This window comes from Canis aureus, chromosome 6 (assembly GCF_053574225.1).
Source record: "Canis aureus isolate CA01 chromosome 6, VMU_Caureus_v.1.0, whole genome shotgun sequence".
In the NCBI taxonomy this organism is placed as follows: Eukaryota; Metazoa; Chordata; class Mammalia; order Carnivora; family Canidae; genus Canis; species Canis aureus.
The window spans coordinates 41,866,191-41,887,135 of NC_135616.1; the positions used below are offsets into that span (position 1 = coordinate 41,866,191).

The 20,945-nt window shown below is 39.5% G+C and overlaps 1 protein-coding gene across 12 annotated transcripts in view; it reads right to left on the reverse strand.

Moving 5' to 3' along the window:
* Positions 1-591: 591 nt before the first annotated feature.
* ENAH (ENAH actin regulator) overlaps positions 592-20,945 on the reverse strand; it is a 144,723-nt gene continuing 124,369 nt past the window's right edge. For 3 of the 12 annotated variants that reach the window (XM_077901287.1, XM_077901285.1, XM_077901289.1), the window contains exons 7-13: positions 19,308-20,099; positions 17,007-17,311; positions 16,012-16,145; positions 15,754-15,811; positions 15,068-15,116; positions 13,418-13,484; positions 10,005-10,275 (exon numbers count right to left, since the gene is read on the reverse strand). In XM_077901287.1, the coding sequence (XP_077757413.1) occupies positions 10,020-10,275; positions 13,418-13,484; positions 15,068-15,116; positions 15,754-15,811; positions 16,012-16,145; positions 17,007-17,311; positions 19,308-20,099 (1,661 nt within the window). In that variant the 3' untranslated portion in view covers positions 10,005-10,019. Of the gene's footprint in view, positions 3,545-4,120; positions 4,179-7,283; positions 7,363-10,004; positions 10,276-10,491; positions 10,555-13,417; positions 13,485-15,067; positions 15,117-15,753; positions 15,812-16,011; positions 16,146-17,006; positions 17,312-19,307; positions 20,100-20,945 lie in introns of those variants that run through there. The other 9 variants (XM_077901286.1, XM_077901288.1, XM_077901291.1 and 6 more) reach the window with 6 other exon arrangements.

The window sequence follows — 20,945 nt, forward strand, 5'->3', positions numbered from 1 at the left end:
GGAACCGTGGTCAGGGTGACTGGGGTGTGGTGAAAGAGGAAAGACAAGTGTTAATGTACCTCTAATGAAGACATCAGAATTTCACAATGGACTCCAAATCAGTACTGGGTGAAGTCAGATAAAAAGTGTCCCTGCTCACACAAAGGCTTCGGGAAATCGGCACACTAAACACTACAGATCAGACTTTACTATGCTTAAAATTCACTGCTTGCTAAGGCTCTTTCCCTCGTAGACTACATAAAGGGAAATAGTAATTGCATGAGTTTTGCTAGTACCTATGTTATAGAACAAAACTGTGTAAAATTAAACCTCTGTCCCTCTCTTGACGAGAAGAGTAACCCACTGCACTGAGGCTGGCCGAGGGGACACAAAACAGTCATTTCAAACAAACAGTAGACACATAATCACCTCTTCCCTTTCTCTGCATTACTCAGTATTTTTAAGGAAATCTTGAAGGAACAGTGAAGAGCTGTGTAAACTTTAGATTGTGAAGTCAAGGGCTTTTGTGTGGGCTTTTCACATTCAGTAGAACTTATTTTAGAACCGACAGATTATTTCATAGTGTCATCTAAGTGTCACAAACAAGCAACATGTATATACTGCAAGTTTATTTTCAATCACACAAACGAAGTTAGCGTGTAGGAAATTTAAATGAAACAGTATGGTAAAAATAGCAAGAGAACCGAAAAATCTAAAAAGGAAGCACACCTAAAGCATGGGAATCCAACATTCATTAGTGTTTCATCTTCAGTTCTGATTGACACGTGATGCTTGCAAATTTTGAACCAACTGTGAAACCATGATGACTATTCTGGAGAGATTTCAGCACCGGCATTAAGATTTGTACATTCAGTGGGTTTGCAATGGACTGTTGGCCATTTACATAGCGTATAGGACAGATTTGTCACGGGTCAGATCACAGTGTTGAGGAAAGAAGTGCCTTCCTGTAACCAGAAAGGACCCCCTGAACTGCACTCAGCTTCAGACACCCAGCATACAAGAGCAGGAACACCATCGTCATGATGGGTTCCAAGGAACACCACTTCCATAAAGGAGAGTAACTGAAGCTTCTGCTTCCCATTTTAATTACTGAAATCTCTAACAATGACAAAACTGTCACATAGGACAGTAAATGTGTACAGTGACTGAATCAAACTTCTTGGAAGAACAGTTAGCAATCTGGGAAAACGCAAACTGATGGAACACGATGTGACCCAGCACTGGTTCTGTCCTGTTACACAGACATCCCGTGAGGATCAGACCAAGGCACGAGACATTTAGTGCATAAACCAGTTCCTTTTGAAGATCTAGTGTTTTGCTGTAGTCTTTTATCTGACTTTGGACCACTTGTACCCAGCATTCTATCCTACTAGAGACTAACTTCACCGACAAAATCAAGTGATTTCTCACCAGATTTATAGGGGACTTAAAACACTTATACCATCAAAGTGTTTGCATAACCAAAAGTACAATAATAAAGATCAAAAGTGCCTCCTATTTCTTTTAGAAGACGCTACTTTAGAGGCTTGCTGCCGCTTGAATACCTTTCCTACTCCTAACAATGAACAGTTGATAGAAAACAGAACTGTAGACTTGAATTATGATCGCTCATCCATCACAGATTAATTCTAAAACTGAAGTCTCTACAGAAACAGGAACTATTTTAACAAGGAAAACAATTCCCTCACTCAAATCTTTTTGAATGATAAACTGCAATCAACAAGCTGTCTGACCAACTGAGGTTACAAAATCTAGAAAGCAGATGAAAATGGATTACTTCTTCAAAATTTTAGTAAAACTTCAGATAATCAAAGATTTCAAAGTAAATATGGCACATACCAAGCAGAAATCAAGATGGAGAGCCTGGAGAATTTTTAATGTCCTAAATTAAAAAAAAAAAACAAAAAAAAACTATCCTTGCAACATACAGATTTTCTTCCCTGTTTTAATCTTCACAAGTTTCCGGGGTGGGGTGGGGCGTGGATTACACACTGCATGTGTGTACACAACACGCACACACACCCAGACCCATGTGGGGGTGAGTGGAGGATCTAGTTCCTTCTTCCCACCACCTGAGTCTTGCTCCATCATGACAAGAAAACCAAGCAGAGCCCCTCGCTGGTCCCCTCTGCCACGTGATGTCTGTGACTTCAGTTGCTGCTGACATCACTACTTCATGTGTTTCCATGTAACAAAATTCAAAAGCAGCTTCCTGGTCAGGAACACGTACCTGAACACCTGTCCAACTGCAGGGCACCTAGGTAGTAATAACTGCCAAATTCAGGGATCAAATTTTCGAGTTCCACAGTACAATGTAATCCATGTGAAGCTCAGAATCATGTTTCAGACCATTGAAATTACTGAAGTTAAAATACGAACAGCTGAAGACATGATGTAAAAGATTGAGTACTTGGTTCTGCTAACATATTTACCAATTAAAGTCACAAAATATTCCTCATTATTATTCATGCAGGTAATTGAGAAAAAAAGACAGTGCAGAAATTAACTTTAAAAGAAAAATTATTCCTTCCCTTCCTCCCACCCCCTATACTCTACAAAATGTTTTCCCTGGGACCAGGCCTTGAAAAGGCCACTACGTATTAGTGTGACATGCATTACTGTCTGCAATTAAAAAAGCTAATTTTGTGGTGGTTGTAATTACATTATAAAAATGTCCACATGCATAAATCTAAAAAAGGTTGAAAACCTACAATAAGTCTACAATATATTGTTTTACATTTGACCACTGGTGTGTGTTATGTAGGAGTCATAGATTTGGTAAAGCATTTTAACAATTTAGGAAGGCATCTAAATCTTTAAATTCTGGATGAATTTTACGTTTTAATCTACAAAATTGCATGAAGGCTAACTCGAGAGACTTCCTATCATTCTAAAATTCCTCAAGCCAGACAACTCATTTTTAGGACACTTTCTTATAAATATCACCCTTTGAAAGCACATACAATTCCATTTGTTCCACATTTTATGATCTTAACCTACACAGGGCTGATCTCCATTACTCACGGAATATCAAATGTGATAGGAAGACAAACCTGAGAGAAACATTTACAATAGTGTAACTTGCTAAATTCTTCATCAGCACTCTCTGAAAACAAACTTCTTAAGCCTTTCTCCTCTTTATTTTAGCAATGGATTGTGAAAAACGTGCGGTTTTGTCTTGACATGAAAATATTTCAAAGCACGGCGATCTTGCCTGATGGGTTTAGTATTTTCTGCATTAATTGTTAAATAGGAACTCTCATCCAACTCTTCCATCCTGTTGAAAAGGTCAGAAAAAAGCAGCAAACTGGGAGGGAAATAGCTTATCGCCAGAGTAATAGCGTCTGAAGGCTTGCAAGTATGTTGGTTTTCCTCCTTCCAACTATTTGTCTCCACTTTCTTCTCACAGCTCACAAAATGTAGGGGTTTGTTGTTAACGGCTGTTGTTCACAGGGGTCTTTCTTCTTTCTCCAGACTAAAGTCCTATTTCTCCTTGGTTTGTTTCTCTACGCAGAATTGGACTTGCTCAGTTCTTGCCTGATCGCTGGGTAGGAAAAGGAAACATAGTTCTAGTAAATACAATGATAAAGTAAAATCAGCAAGTGATTCACTCCTAAGAAATCTTAGTGATTGTCTTCAAACTCCCAGTAATAAAAAAAATGAGCTGACCCTGCATCTTCTGCTGCATGGACTTTGTTTTCTTAACACAAAGAAGTACTAATATATATATATATGTACACAATACATATACTTAACTCATTTGCGTTCTTCCTTTTGTGCACAAAATGAGAACAAAGACTCTGTGGCCTCAGGACAAGAGAGTAGTAGGGTGGGACATGAGGAGAGGCAATCCAGAGACAAGTCTATTTGCCTGGATTTCCATCTGAAGCTACTCAAACCCTGGTACGTAGGGACCTTGTTTATCACTATTCTTACAAATAACTTCCATTGTAGGCAGGAGAGGGCTCCTTCCTGACATCCTAAGCCAAGTGAAGGACAGGATACTATGCAAAAGTAACTGCTTTATGCCTTGAGTAAGAAACTGGTTATTTATGTGCATTTCCTTAAAAATGGATATTCTTAAACACTACAAAGGCAGCAAATCTGCTTATATACTCACCATCAATGAGCTCTTCTTTTAGCTTTGTTAATTCTTTTCTCATTTCATCTAAAATGTCCTAAAGTATTAGAGAGAAAAACATCAGGAATATAGGGGAAAAATTAATGCTACAAATATTGCTCATATAAAATTTTAAGAATATAAAATATGAAAAACTAATGTAAAACATAAAACTAAAAATAATTCTGCCATCCAGTGAAAGGATTCAGATAACTTCTAGAAAAGATAATAAATAGCTCTGCTTTTAACCTCATTTTCTGGAAGGAGTCTGAAAGGTGGTACAAAATGAAACTTCCAAGGAACAAGAGAAGTAAACTAGATAAGCAGATCCTGGTCAATCTGCGATCTGGAAGTATGGAATTCCACATCTGCCCAACTATGCTTCAAGGAATCGAAGATTCCCCTGGAGCTGCAAGGGTGGATTGGGGCCTGCTGGACCTACATGGTATGATATGGCAAGCACCAGTCACACGTAGTCACCTGAGCACCTGGTGACTGGCCACATCTGGGTGACTGGCCACATCTGTGGCCAGTATAAAATGAGATGCACTGTCAGTGTAAAACATACACCTGATTTCAAAGATTTAGTGTGAGGAAAATAATGTGTAATAATTACAGATTATTACACATTATAATTATATAATGGGATTATATACTGAAATATTGTTTTAGTTATATTAGGTTAAATAAAATGTATTAAAATGAATTTCACCTACTTCTCTTATTTATATGGCTACTAGAAATTTTAAAGTACTTGTGTGATCCCTATTTGTATTTTTTAAAACATTTTATTTATGAGAGAGAGACAGAGAGGCAGACACACAGGCAGAAGCAGGTTCCCTGTGGGGAGCCCAATGTGGGACTCCATCCCAAGACCCCGGGATTATGACCTGAGCCAAAGGCAGACCCTCAACCACTGAGCCACCCAGGTGCCCCCCTATTTGTATTTTAACAATATTGCTCTAGATGCTCCTTCCTCCATGAAAACCACTCTTTCAAATATTCTGCAAAATCTGTATTTATAAGTTCACTCTGAAATAAAGGACAACCCCTTCCCCAAATTTAAAAAAATTACTAAGGACAGGGGCTCCTGGGTGGCTAAGTCATTTGAGCGTCTGACTCCTGATTTCAGCTTGGGTTCCAGTCTCAGGGCTCCACGCTGGGCATGGAGCCTGCAGGAGATTTTCTCCCCTTCCCTATCCCCCAAATTACTGAGAATAGTGTCACATGCCAGCTAGCTAAAAGGGCTGTGACAAGGTGATGAAATTTGAAGGAAGAATAACACCTACCCTTTGGATGGATTAGTTTCTAATATGTGACCTCCTTTAACACTGCACAGCTCCAGTAAAATTCAATCGCTCTATTTAAGGTTCATTTTCTTAAAAAAACTTCTTTTTTCTTTTTTAATGATGTTATTCATTCATGAGACACAAAGAGAGGCAGAGACATAGGCAGAGGGAGAAACAGCCTCCTCACAGGGAGCCCGACATAGGACTTGATCCCTGGGACCAGGATCATGTCTAAGCCAAAGGCAGATGTTCAATTGCTGAGCCACCCAGGCATCCCCTTAAAAAGCTTTTCATGTTTAAAATAAGGTTGAAACTACCAATTAATATTAATTCCTCCATTTTACCAATAAGCATACTAACACAGAAATTATTAATACAGACCATGACATATCCTTATTCAAATTAATATTAAAATGAGCCCTAACATGAAAGTTTTCCTTTCTTCTCAACTACTTCAGATAGCAAAGAGTTTACCAGGTTTTCAAGTGTGTGCAAACATCTACTTTAAGGTGTTTTTCAAAAACAGAAAACCATGTTTTAATATACAGGAAAATAAGGGCTTGATCATCAGTGACCTCAAGCTTCCTTTTCAAACTCAATTTAAATTTTCAAATAGTTTTCCATATAAAAATTAGATTTATCTGAAATTATTCTTAGTATTTCTCTAATTCATCTTTGACTCCTATCACTGCAACACTCTTGGTCCTTTTTTGAACCCCAAACATTTGTTACCATTTAAACAAATGAGTGACTCCATGGGGACAACAGGCTTTGAGGAAAGATCTGGGCTCTGAGCCAAGTAACTCCTCAGAACCTCAGTCATGCAAAATCTGAGTATAAATACTGTCCGACAGGATTCCCACAAGGACCAGAAGACAGCACTGTGCTAAGATCCCAGCCAGTGCCTGGCCGGCACATCATCAAGTGGATCAGTATGAGGTTACAACAGGGACTGGTGTGGTTACTGCTCTCAGAGGCCTCCTGGGGATGACCCTGCTCGCTGCAGCTCCTCTGGGCTCAGGTCTTTGAAACTGACGTCTGTCTTACTAAAGTACACTGGCCCTACCTTTCAAATCTTTTTGACACTACCAATTTTTTTTTTAATTATTTTACCTCTTCTGGGAATAAAATATTTTAAAGCCCCACAATCTTCTCGCCTATCAACACTCCTTCCCCTTTGTTTCTGATTATGCACGTGAATAATGCAAAGTTATCCAAAAAAGGACAAGATGCTATTCTTTTTCATAAAGTTGAGATAACTGTTCATATTGTTTGGTTACCTGTTTGTTTCACCTAGCATGGGCAAGTGCTCACATTTCAATATTCAATACTCTCATTTATGATTCCTTAATGGCCACTGTGCCCTCCCCAACGCCGTAGATTTATATACTTTTGCAGTATTTTCTTGGCATCAATTCTTGGAAGTGAAATTGCTGGGTTCAGAACTAAGATATTTATTTTTAAGGCTTTGTTATTTGTTTTCCCACCTGCTTTCTAGAAAATAAAAGCATATGAGAGTGCCCATTTCCCTCATATTCTTGCCCAAACCAGATACATTGGGTCCATTTTTGCCAAAGTTAAGTGAAAAGTGCAGCCCCATTCTCCTTTACAGTAGTACACGATGCATGTACACGTCAAGCTTATGTTCTACCATTGAACTATTTGCCCCACCACTGCTGGAACTTTACATGAATGTACTGAACCAAAAAATGAAGAGTTAAAGAAAATAATCTAGTACTAATGTCACTGTTTCATTTGTATAACAATATCTTCACTCTATACTCTTTCCAGAGCATTCAATCTACCAGATACCAGCAAAGAAGCCACTTTTATAGACAAACAAGCACATAGGGAAGTGGCTGTCTGGTGCCTACCTGCTTCAGGCGCTCATAGTCCAGCCCCTCCGTCTGGACGCCATTGGCACTGGGTTGTGATGAAGGTGCAGATTTTGGTCTGTATAAATGGAATTACCAGGACAGGTAAATAACACTTGGGATGTTTAAGGAGTTCACAAAAAATTGCAAATTTACCAACACCAGAGTTCAGTACTTTCCTCAAAACACATTACATTAAAAAGTTAATTGTCAAAGTTGCAGAACTGAATAGAGAACATAAAACAAAGTATTTTTCACTTTGCTCAGTACTTCCAGTTACTTGTACAGAAATCAGACAATGGTGACGGGATGATGATGCTTCTTCAGTGAAGGGCAGAAGAGCATGATGCCTGTGCAGGAGGCGGGAGGCGAGGCTGCGCACAGCACACTGACCAGGACGGACCCCCCAGACCAGCTGCAGCATCGAGGCCCAAGGAGGACAATCATGTCCTGAAACTGTGTGGAGCCTACTAAACATCTGTCAGACCAACCACTAAGATGAATCAGTTAACAAATTCTATGCCTCGGTTTATGGGAAAAAACCATTTTAGTAATAAGCATGATTCATTCTATATTTTATGCCATTTCAAGCATCCAAATAATGTTGGGGGAGATAACTAAAAGTATATTCATATCCAACTGGCAGTTAAGATGAGGTTACTATGGAGATGCCACCTAAACGATGTGTTTCCAACTACTACTTACATAAACTTATTTTGTTTAAAAAAAAAAAAAAAGTGGGTGCCTTGGGTGGCTCAGTTAAGTGTCTGACTCTTCGTTTCAGCTGGGATTGTGATCTCAGGGTCCTGGGATTGAGCCCCAAGTTGGGCTCCGTGCTCAGTGGGGAGTCTGCTTAGGAGTCTTCCTCCCCTCCCCCTGTGCTCCTTCCCTATGCGCATGCACACTCTCTAATACATACATCTTAGAAAAAAAAAAAAGGAAATGCCACATAGAAGCAGTTTGCTGATTATTGTACTTTCAGAAGTATAGCTTCTATTAAAACTTCTACATGAAGAAATAAGCCTTAGAAATTAGGTATTTTTAAGCAAAAGTTTCAATATCAAATAAACCAATCATGGCTCCTCTCCAATTCCGGCAGGCAGGGAGAATCTAGAGTCTTAACTGGGCACTCCTCTATGTTGTGGTTTTGTATGGTAAGTGGCCGTGGATTGAAAGCCACAACTCAATGCAGATGAAAAGAGCTAAGTCATGTATCTTCAAGTGTGCAGAGGACCAATATCACAAATGTGAACCAAGACTTGGTTCAGTAACTTTTCAAAGTTATTATTTCATAACTCTTACAATGCAGATTATACTCCAAACCCATAGGCACTGTTTGTGAAGATGAAATATTCAATTAATTGCTTTAATATCAAAATATGACTGCTTAACAGGTTGTTATACAAAGCAAGTCGACCAATTTTATTTTTAGGAGACCTCTGCTGCTCTGCTTGTATAAACAAGGGAAATACAACTTCCAGGAAACTTCACTCAATGAGTCCTGAGCTAGGCACTGGGGGGAAAAGAACACTTATTTCTAGGACATATTTCCTTTCCTCTAGAGAGGACCACTGCATCCCCTGGACACAGAGCATGTACAGAGAGCCATGGTGCATGAAAAGCAGGCATTCCAGGCCCAATGTGATCTAGGGACTGCTCCTGATGGTTCACATACTGTGTATTTCATTTACCCACGCTGTCTGTTCCTGCTCGCCAGACCTACACTCTTAATTATTATGCTTTTCTCTTACTTTTCACATTGAAGTGGTATAACCAAATGAATGCTTTTCTCCTAAGCTATGTAACAAATATCCCTGACTTTCACATGAGTAACTATGGTCTACTAACCAACCAGGCAATATTATACGAATATATCCATATTTATTAAATGATACAACACATTATTGTTATATAACAAACGACTGAGGAAACATGCAATTAAGAAACTTTAATTCATGCTAACATGCAATCCTCCACCACCACCACCACCACCATGATAATTAACTAAAGGGGGGAACTTTTCATACTGAAGGAAAGAAGTAATCACCACGTTTTAAAAAAGGTTTATCAACATTATTCTCTCAAGGGGCCCCCCATGGGAAAGCAGCAAGAGAACTGAAAAGATTAACAGCAGAATATCTCACTGAATGTTATTTTTCTTGGCACTAGCAAATTTTCTATGTAAGTCTTTTGGTCACAACAATTAAACCACTCTGGAAAAAAGCAGGAAAAATGATTTCACACTTGTAATAAAACATTTTATGCAGATTTAGTTGGCTGACAAACTTGTAAAATATTTTAATCATCAATGGCATGAAAATATTTTGGCCAAATGCAGCCTGCAGAACTCCTGACTCACTGCCGTAGACACCCCTCCACATACTATTTAAGTCATAGCTCCCAGTAGACTTGATGCATATTTTTAAAAATAGGTGCATATGACTTAACATGGGCACATATTGGTTATTTGTAATCTATGGGTTTTCACCATAATTGATTATAAAGTACAAGGGCTTCCCAGAGGTTTCTGTGTTACCATAACATTTAAAGCCCCTGTTCCACCAAGTCAATTCTAAATATAAGCTTACACTTGATTTTTAATTGTCAATTTCTTTAATTAAGAAAGAAATACATGATTCTTAATTTTCTTAATTAAAAAAAACAGTATTAACAGGACTCATCTTAGAAAACAACCTGCTCAAGATGGTAGATGTCAGATTGGTAAAGGCACTCAATCTACTGCACAGTATATAGGAGACACAGACATTCCTCCAGGAATACATTTTTCACAAGTGTGCCTGTAACATAGTCCCATGTTCCCCTAATAAACAGAAAATCTTCTACTTTACCTTTTAAAGGCTTTGTCTCAGGCTTATAAGGAGAAAAGCCTTTAGAATAAAATACAAAAGCTACAAAGGGCCTGGAGAAGACACAGGTGGCCTCTGACTCCATTCTAGCCTTGTTGATGTGTCCACCATTCATGCTGATCCAACTATAAAATGAGGGCAAGGAAATGAATACTACTAACTTTTCTAATTAAAATTTCTTGGTGTTTTTAAAAAATACTTCTAAATAAACCTATATATGAAAGATTCAATCTTCCTAAGTACTTCCCTTGTGGTGATTACCAATCCAGGTAGAAAAAGCTCAGCCCTATCCTCAATATGTTATTTCAGTTTCAAATCACAAAGTCACATCAGGATGATACCTGTGTAATGAATCATAGGACCTGTTGTCAAAAACAATCTGATTTTTCCTTGGAGAATCCCGTCTATGAAGGGGAAAAACCATTTAAAGGGAAATACAATAGAACTTTAAAGAAATAATTCGCACTATATTCCTGTTTTATATAGGTTTGTAGTCATAGCAAAACAATGGAAGGAGTCCATTAACCTTAAAACAATCGTTTTTTTCCCAATACAAAAGAATGTACTTGGACACTAGTTCTAGTTATGTAAGGATACCCCTTTTGACAATTACAGAGAACAAAAAGGCAATCATAGTGCAATGACCACTCTTATAGGCTGTAGACATAATAAAAGCTACCTACAAAGTATCAACAAGTATCAAAACACAAAAAAAATGACTGTAGCTTGAAGTAAGCAAAATTAACCCCTCTCAGAAAGAAAGCATATAAACTTTTTTCTACTTTGAATATAAGATCTGTGAGCTCTTACTGAAAACCATATGAGAACTCACACATTTTCCAATGGTACATTCCAGTCATAGTTTAAAATAATTTTAACTACAACATTCTTGCTTTTATCCTACCATTCAACATCTTCACTTAATAAATACAGCATCATGCAGATTCTCCTATGTATTACAGGGTATTAATCCATCCTACCAATAATATAATCTTAACATGGATGTTCGTAAGAGAATGGAGTACTTTCACCACCCTGCAAGGATGAGGTGCCCGTAAATAAAAATATCAAGTGGCCAGTACACTGGAATAGGGGAAGGAATAGGGGAGAAAACTTGAGAAGAAAAGCCATACAGTTTAGTCCTTCAAACATACTTTTAAAATCTTTTATGGCTTAAAATTGCTTGGGGTGAACTTTTTAGACATGTAGTGCTGGCTGGATCAAATCTTTTTTTTTTTTTTTTATTTATGATAATCACACAGAGAGAGAGAGAGAGAGAGGCAGAGACATAGGCAGAGGGAGAAGCAGGCTCCATGCACCAGGAGCCCGACGTGGGATTCGATCCCGGGTCTCCAGGATCGCGCCCTGGGCCAAAGGCAGGCGCTAAACCACTGCGCCACCCAGGGTTCCCTGGATCAAATCTATCAAAAGGTGTGTGAGTGGTTAGGGGAATGATTGGGCATTTCCAAATTTCCGTTTCAGGAACGGAGAAAAAAAACCACCTACCAGAGCAGAATACGACTATCAATACACTACTGGATAATAAGAACCAATATTCAGTCAACCTAAAGAAAAGTCCTTTTAAATGGTGATTTTCAGAACACTTATTAAACTTCCTTTAGAAGTCTGAAAAATCTTTCAAAGAGTATTTTTTAAACGAACCCAAACACAGTAAGGAACTTACTCCACTTGGAGAAGCTCCTTCACATCCCTCCATGGACTTAGGGTTAGCTTCAGGGAACCCATTATCAGGAAGGTAGGAATGAAGAGTAGACACAAGAGAAAGATTCTTCCCTGTCACTTTATGGCTTCAAAAGACACATGGAGCATCACACTTCTGTGCTCTGATATGCACTTGATAAATCAGGCTTCAAAATGTGCGAGTGGAGAAATTCTGTAAAAACTACTTGAGATGCACTGGAAGGCCACATCAATCAGGTATCTGATAAACATTAATGTGTAATTTTTCTACTCTATCGAAAACATGTCCACCAAAAGCAATTCCTGCATTTTCTTCCAAAATCAAATACATTCATCTTTTAGCCACTGAGAAACTAAAAGCTTCCATATAGTCGAAAAGGCTGTTTCTTTGAGGACCTTTAATTGTCATCACCAAATCTTTCCTGTCAAGCACACAGAACCACATAAAAACAAATCCAAATTTAGATTTAGGCTAACAGGAACAGACCTGTGACAATGTGAGGTCTGTCCTTGTATTTTTCTTTATTAGTTTTCTATTATCAGAGTCAAATTTGCTTTTAAGGTAGGCAAAAATAAGGCAAACAGCTCAGAAATAAAAGGCCAAAACCTTTTTAGTCTCTAGACACAGTACTTTTTTTCTGAAAAAAATGTAAGCCCTCTAAGCTGCCTCATAAATCAGGAAAAAGTTTCATCTATATTCAAGACCTGAGATACAAATTTAGTTATGGCAATAAAATATGCCTAGGTAAGAAATGCTAAATTTGCTAAGACCATGCCCTCATGGCCACTGGTAGAAATAGAAATTAACTAATCTTGTTTCTGGACACTATCTTTTCTAAGTTTATTAAAACTAGAAGTGTCAACTGAGAGAGAAATCAATCTTCCTACTTCACCAATTCCAAACTTCAGGCTTTATTTTGCTCTCTCTTAAACAGTGCAGGAATTTTTCTCCAGCTGCTTTTATAAATTTCTTTTAAAAATTACATTTACAAAATGAAGGATGTCACTGAGATGAGAGAAATGTGAATATATTATAAAATATTATTGTTCAACCTTAAATTTTTTGAGTGATAATGGTACTGGGGTTACACAAGAAGACATCTCAGGTCTTAGAGAAAATGCTGAAGGATTCAGGATAAAGGAGCACATATTTGTTCTTTCCAACTCTCCAGAGGAACATGTATAGAAGTACAGGTAAGAAGAGCTCAAGCCAGTGTGGCAAAACTCGTAACTGGAGAATCTGGGTGATAAGCATATAGGGGTATTTGCCTACTATTCTCTCAACTTTTCTACAGTTTTGAGTTTTTCAAAATAAAAAAAATTGGGAGGAATGAAAGCTATCTTAAAACTTTAGACAACCTGGTAAACAGCATCTGTTGGAATTCAGACAATCACTAGGGAAAATACAATGGTGCTCAGTGGTTTCCAGTCACTGAATAGTAGGATTACAGGTTTTATCTGCTCCTTTGTACAATTTCAAGTTTACCATTTAAGTTTTTCTATGATGAAAATGTAGTTGTTCATTTCTTTTTAGATACACGTGTAGTAAGATTTAGACACACATACCTGGAGATAACAGGTGACTTGCTGCCATTCATTGTATTTGTTCTTTCCCAAGGTTTTCTTGTTGGTTCTTTAAAAATAGGGAACATAAGTTATGAAATATTCTATGTACTCCCAGACTTATTTATTATAAAACAAATGACAAAATACTAAGTAACATTATACACGTTTATGTAGTAATACAGATGAAAAATTTATTTCAATTCTGAACTTTAATTAAAATCTATAAGGATTCTAATTTGTACAACTCTCAGACCTTAAAGTGAAAAGAAATTAATAAGCGAATGTGACAAGCCACCCTGGGAAAGTCACAGATGGCGAAGCCTAAGACACTGGAAGCCCACAAACCAGGAGGTACATGGTCTCTCTAAAGAAGCAGGGCTCCGTATTAGATAAGTTCTCAGCTTGGGGTCCAGATTAGCTTCAGGGAGTACACGAGTGAAATTATGAGCAAATCTGTATAAAAATATGGCTAACCCCTCTTGGGAGAGAGGGAGGAATCAGCTCTTTAACTTCTGAATGGTGACCTTAATTTACAATGGAGTTCTACACTACCTGTGTTCTTAGTAACAGCATATATATTAATTTTGGCTTCTGGAAGAAAGACAAAACTATTATAGTAAGCAGTTCATGAATCAGAGAATTTTTCATCAGAGTAAATCAACAATCCGGTCTAAGGTCTATTTAGAGGAAAAACAATTCACAAAGTCACAATAATTTTAACCACAATAATCAAAATATTGAATAGTCACCATTCAATAATGAGAATGTGAGTTTTTCTTGGCAAATGGATTACAATCACAAAAACAAATTTTTTAGAATTTCTAAATAGTGGAATTCTAGAGGTCGCTGCTAATCAACATGTGTAGGTATTAATGTGGACATTTCTCTATAAATACTTCTCATGGGCCATTCTAGATATTAATCCATCGAAATGACCAAATTTACTCATATCACTTTATTCCAAATGAGATAAAAAGCTGAAGAGATAAGTAGTCTAGCTCTTCTCTTCAGTCAAATACAAGGAAATGGCGTGTAAAACATAAGCACCTCAAATCCTTGTCATGGACACAGCGCTTATCAGGTGCCTCCAGTAAGAGGTAGTTGCTCATATTCTATGGAATATACTTGCAACATAGAGTCAACATCAGAAACTGCGCTGAATTCAACAACCTTCCCCAAAGCTATTATGAGACTTTTTTCCTTACAAATTAGAAGCTTTATTTTCCTGATTATCAGTATTACCCAAATGCATGGTTAAAATGCTCTCCATGTGAGAAAATGTTTTGAAGTGGACATCGGTGCTAACTACACGCTCACCTAATCATCACCTTTAAAAATCCATGATTAAAAGTACTTTCCTTTCATTTGATAATGTATGTCTCTGTGCTCTAGTGAATAACCTCAAATTATCAACAACAGTACACATGGAAATCGTCGGAAAAAAACTTTGGGTTTTAATGGATCTCCTAGTATCATAAGGGCAGAAGAAAAGCAAGTCACTGCTTTCAAGCGTAAACAAAAAACTTCAACATTTTCATCACCAGGCAGGCACTTGGTCCCAACATGGGTAAATGGGGCAGTTTTAGTTGAGAAGTATTAGTATTTCAAGACGGTTCATAAAGGTTAAAATAGATCTCCTCCTTAACTTACCGGGTGTACTTGTCGATGAGGCCTTAGAAATTACGGGCTCTGAATCTTCCTAAATATATAGAAACACTCATTAATCACACAGACTCAACGGCTTACACTCTTCATTTCCAATACTCCTGCTCCATTTCCTACTGTGTCCTTCATCAGCCTTTCCCTAGACTTTCCTCCTATCCCCCACAGTCCCTATCCTTGTGCAACCTCCCTGAGTGGCACTGGCCACTGCTACTGAGCCAGATGTCAGAGGCAGGTGGGAGGACGGGCACTGAAGCCCAAATGCAGCAGGGAGCAAGGAGACTGCTTGTCAAGCACTAGCATGTGGAGCAGATAAAGCGCAGCTGACCTGGGGCTCCTTGGGAAACATTTTAAAACCCCTGGTTTAGTCTCTAATTCCTTCATTTTCAATGCAAGGCAACTGACCCCCTAAGAGATTCAGAAAATCTAGTGAAGGTACAGCATTCACTCAACAGGTCTGACTGAGCATTTCCCCAACAAATCCATATGCCCAACCCGCCACGCAAGAATGCTATTAAAAATTGATCCATCACGCTCAAATAAGCCATTTTTAATATGTGAAGAGCTGAAATAAGTAATTTATAAGTTCCAGCTAATCTTTGACATCATGTCCTGAATGAGCTACGCCTGGCTTTCCCATTTTCAGATGTGGTAGATTCTCTTTATGAACTTACGTTTTTGTCCTCTTTTTGTTCTGTTTCTATTGTTGATCCCTTTTCAGCAATTCTTCTCCTAGAAAGAAGTTAAACCAGATTTTTAAAAAATTCATCTAACTCTCTTAGTATAAAAACTACTCTGATAAGGGAAGAACTGCATCTAGTTAAATAGTATCTGAATAAAATGAACCCAATCCTCTTCAACATTTCATTTGAAATGAAATGAAACATTTCCTCTTCAACAATTCCGAACATTTCATACAGTTTCTCACTCACCTCCTGGCCAGCAGGGCACTCATTTCTTCCATTAATCCACTGCCTCCTAAAGGAAGGGGTCCATTCCCACGACCTGTGTCTGACTTAGATGAGGCTGGGTTCACACCTCCGCCTGGGAAAGAGGCATCCTCCATCTTAATGAGAAAAGACAGATAATAAACTCCTGTGTTTATTACATTAATTTCAATACAAATATCTAAATATTATTTTTTAAATCTTTTTAAAGAACCAATGGAATGAATGGCACGAATTCTACATTCATCAGTGGAAGTTACATCCAAGTTATCATCAACAACAATGGGATAAAACATCATCACATGTCTCCCTTTTTGATACATGGAGAAGGACAGATCTGGTGTCAAAAAAAATGTGTATCCTGCTCCAAAATGCATAATCCAAATCTAATCTTGAGGAAACTATCAGGGAAACCAAACTGAAAGATGAGCTACAAAGTCAGTTTTGCAGGTTTCACCAAAGTCAACCAGATTGCAGCAAATTTAGGCCATCACAGATAAATGTGCTGAGCAATGTGTCATAAAGGACATTATTGGACAATAGATGAAATTTGAATAGATTTGTAGATTAGAACAGTCTGTCATTTAAACTTCCTGATCTTTATTATTCTACAGTGGGCACACAGGTGACTGTCCCTGTTCCTATGAACCACATGCTCCAGTGTTTACGGAAACAGGGGCCTGGTGTGTCTGACTTAACTCTCAATTCAGACAGAAAGGGTGAGTATGTGTCCCGCAGAAGGAAACACACCCACACAGAGAATAATAAGCAAGCAGTAAAATGTTAAGTGGTGAGTCTGGGTGGTGGGGTTTACAGAAACTGTATTCTCATAACTTTCCTGTATGTATAAATTATCTCAATTTTTTTAATCAATGAAGTGAATAACAAGGGTTCATGAAATGAGAAGACAGTAAATCTGCTGCCCCAGTTCCTGAGAATTGGCACAAGCAGAAAGCACAGAGACATGGAGGCGCATTTACCCGGGACACTTTCCTCAGTTTCGCTCCGGCGATGGCAGCCGCAAGTCCAGTCAAAGGGCGATTGTCTTCGGACGCGGATGCCGCAAAAAATCCAGATGCAGGGAGGGGGGGAGCGGGAGGCGGAGGGGGAGGTGGGGGGGCTTGATTAGGAAGAGGGGGTGGAGGGGGTGGTGGTGGAGGTCCTGAAGCAGGGAGCGGAGGGGGGGGTGGAGGCCCTGGGTGGGGGGGCAGCGCTGCTGGAGCCAGAGCAGGACCTGGGGGGAGCGGAGGGGGAGGTGGAGGTGCAGGTGGTCCCAAGACAATGCCTGAGAGAGAGAGATGTTAAATAAGATGGTCAACAACAGAGCCTCAGGATACGATCCTGTGGAAAGGGCTGCAGGATGCCATGCTAAAACTAACTGCTTCTAACATCTACTACCTATAAGTGAGTTCCATCTAGCATAATGTTTAAATCTAGATCAGGGTTAAAAAAGATGCTAAAATCAATGCCAAAGTATATAATGTTCTACTTTAATGCCAGAGCTTTATTAACAGAACTCTGTGACAGTCATCTAACTACTTCTCTTGGGACCATGGGGATGTGGGAAACACACAAAGTAAGTGCTTATGAAATCTGTGACAGAGGCACCATCCCTGAAGGAAGGAGCCATGTGTATGACTGCAGTTAGTACCGGTGGAAGTACCAGGCCCCAAAGAGTCTGTGTGAACCCATAAAGGTTGAGACAGACAAGTCTACAATAGTGAAGACCCATATTTACGTGGTGACAGGTGGCCAAAGTAGCTGGACTGAGGACATGAGGGAGGGGCAGGTTCCCAGTTCAGGGTCTTAAAAGTGTTCCCCCCTTAAATCCAATGTGTACAGAATCACTAAAGTGAAGGAATTTATTAGAACAAACTATAACTTCCAAGTAACTACTAGAAACTATTAAGTGATACAGACTCTGAAGTATATCTTTTAGTCTAGATAACAGGGGTAAGAGAGAAATGCCTCCAATCTTGTAAAATCACAAAGGAGAGTAAACAAGAACTTATTCAACATCAGAAGACTGAACTAGGAGGCACTCTCCCTTCTTGAAGACTTAAAGGTTGATTTTAGGACAAATAAAATGCTACTTGCACACTGGGTGGTTATTTTTTGTAACTGAAAATACCAACAGCTCTCGGGAGAACACAGAGCAATGGACTGCCTCTCCTCCTCGGGCTGTTGGCTGTAAGGGTACAGCAGATGAGTCACCTGTGTCAGGTTCACTATACCTTCTTGTCTGGCATTACTGTCACGTGATATGAGTCTGCATGTACTAGAATTCTGAGTTTTTAAGCAAATTCGATGAGTCAACAAGAAAAATATATACGCAACAATGAGTCTTATTACTTAAGAACAAAGATTTTTTTAAATGGGGTAATTTAAAATCTAGGCTACAACACTGTTTCTTTCTACATACATATTTGTTGTCATATTCCTTCCTGTAATACTTGCTAAACCCTATCTTTGAAAAAAAGGATTGCCAAGCATCATCTTACTTACTGATGCAACCAGGTCCTTCTCTACTTACAAATAATCCATACTTAGAAGATTACATTCTCTCTTTCTCTATTACCATGACGGCAAGGTCTGGACAAGAGGAGGGGGTGGGAGGGATAACTGTAGAAGATGCTTATTTTCTTTCAACTATCCCTTCAGACCACTAATTCTTGTAATTCTGGAGCATGGAATCCACTGGGGCATACGTCAAGCCTGCCATACTCCCAACTCCTGAGGCAAAGTCAGGCTGCTCCTGACGATTTGGGGTACATCTAGCCTAATGTAAGAAGCCCAATACAGGAGAGGCCAAAATGAAATAGGGCCCAAGATCAGAACTGTTCCAGGAGACTCTAGGATGACACATCTAATGACTTCAGTTGGGCACCAAGTATCATCTCTAAATTTCCCACCAATTAAAGGAAGACAAGTTAGGTCATATATTTATTGTGTTGATAAAATGTGTCAAGTAATGTTTTCCTAGTGGGACTAAAAAGGAATGTGTTGTGGAGGCCCTCAAATACTGGAACACCCCTCCAGCTACAATACTGTGAAAGACACCAAAATCCAAATTAATGTGGAAACTCCTCATCTTGATCTTCCAACTGCAATTAATCCAGCAGAAAGAGCCTTCTACTTGTTTAAATTACAGTAAGTTGGGGCACAGTGACATAGGGCTGTTCACCTATCAAAACCACCCTCCCCATGTTTCTAGGCAGTAACAGCTGCTGATACACCATGTTTCCAGGATGCGTTGTTAGCAGCAACAACGGAAGCCTTACCCTGTTGGGCTGGAGTCTCGGCCGGCTGAGAGGCTGCCTGCAAGCCTGGCTCAGAAGCAGAGGAGTCCCCCAGCACAGAGTTTAGAGGAGTCTCCGCAGAGGCAGGGGCAGCTGCAGAGGGAGAAGGGAGAACACTAGGCTTGGATGAGGGAGTTGAGGCAATAGGGGTGCTTGGAGGAGGAGAGGCTTGAGATCCACAGTGTGAGCGCGGTGCGAGGGAAGGCAGTGGAGGCGGCGGTGGCGGCACTGCTGGCCCTGAGGTAGGCGGTGGAGACACTGGACATGTGACAGAGTCAAGCGGCCCATTGGGTGCTGTTGGTGATGGAGGCATTGGGGGCACAGGAGAAGAAACACAAACAGGGAGGACAGGCCTCGGACCAGTCGCTTTGCCTGGGGGGCTGCTAATCATTACTGGAGGAGATGGAGGGAGGGGCGAAACAGTGGAAGTAGACCAGGCACAGGGCTTCGTAGCTGGAGGCTGAGAAGAGGGTGTGTTCACAGGAGAAGAAGGCCGAGAGTTTTTGTTCAGAGGACGAGGAACTGTAGCATAATGGGGAAGAACAGAGTGGAAGGCTGAACCTACAGATGCTGCAAAACGTGTCGCTGAGTGTCGCAGTGGTGGTGTAGGGGGTGTGGAAGTAGGTGGCAAAGCGGTCACTACAGCATAGTCAGGAGTGGCCTCTGACACTGGAGCTGAGATGACTTTAGCATAGGATGGAGGAGGTGCCGAAGGAGGCTGGCAACTGGCATACTCAGGAAGTGGCGCGCTATACGGGGAGCTGTCGGACGGTGCTGCACAGAAGGTGGGAAGCGGCAGCAAGGACAGGATAAAAAAGGAGAGAGAAAAAGGGAGCTAGTAAAGCCACAAAACCAGCATTCAGACAAAATGTACAAATGTAGACCACAGTTAGTACCCAACAACTAAGCACGTGTGCAGAAACGGACCTCACCCAAGCACCGCATTACCCTATACGTGCATTCTGAGACCCAGAGGAGGAAGAGATCAATTTTCTTTTTATCAGATAAGTATACTGATAAGTTAAATTGCTGAACTTCTCCTTTGTAAGAAAAAGACCATATCTTACTTCTCATTATCTAGCCCACTAGAAGGACATTAAAATTATAGGACTACGACCACAAACAGAAGAATCCGTCTGCTTGTCTTTTAGAAACAACAAACGGTGAAACTGGCAAAAAGTTTTATAAAGGGCTAGGAGCCCCCTATTCAATGCTTATTTGTGGATAAGTGTTGTCCTATTGGCTATACCCCCAGAAAATAATTAGGCAGTTAAGAACAAATTATCACAAACAAACCAATCAACCACACTGAGACCCACGTTGAGACCTTTGACATAGGCCTTATGGAATAGAAAAATCATTCTTAAATCCTATTACAATAAATGTCCATTTTAATGAATGTTTCAAACTTTCAGTTTTTTCTTAACCCTTATGTCTTTCGATAAATTCCATCCAACTTAGAAATTTTCACCAATTTTTTGCAATACTAGAACATACATAAACTACTAGTCAGTTTTAGAGAGGGTATTTTCCTCCTTTGACAACTCTAGAGTACGCTCAAGCAAATTTCTTGAATCCTATAGGCTTCAGGACAGTTTAAGAAACCCCAAAGGGAAATAC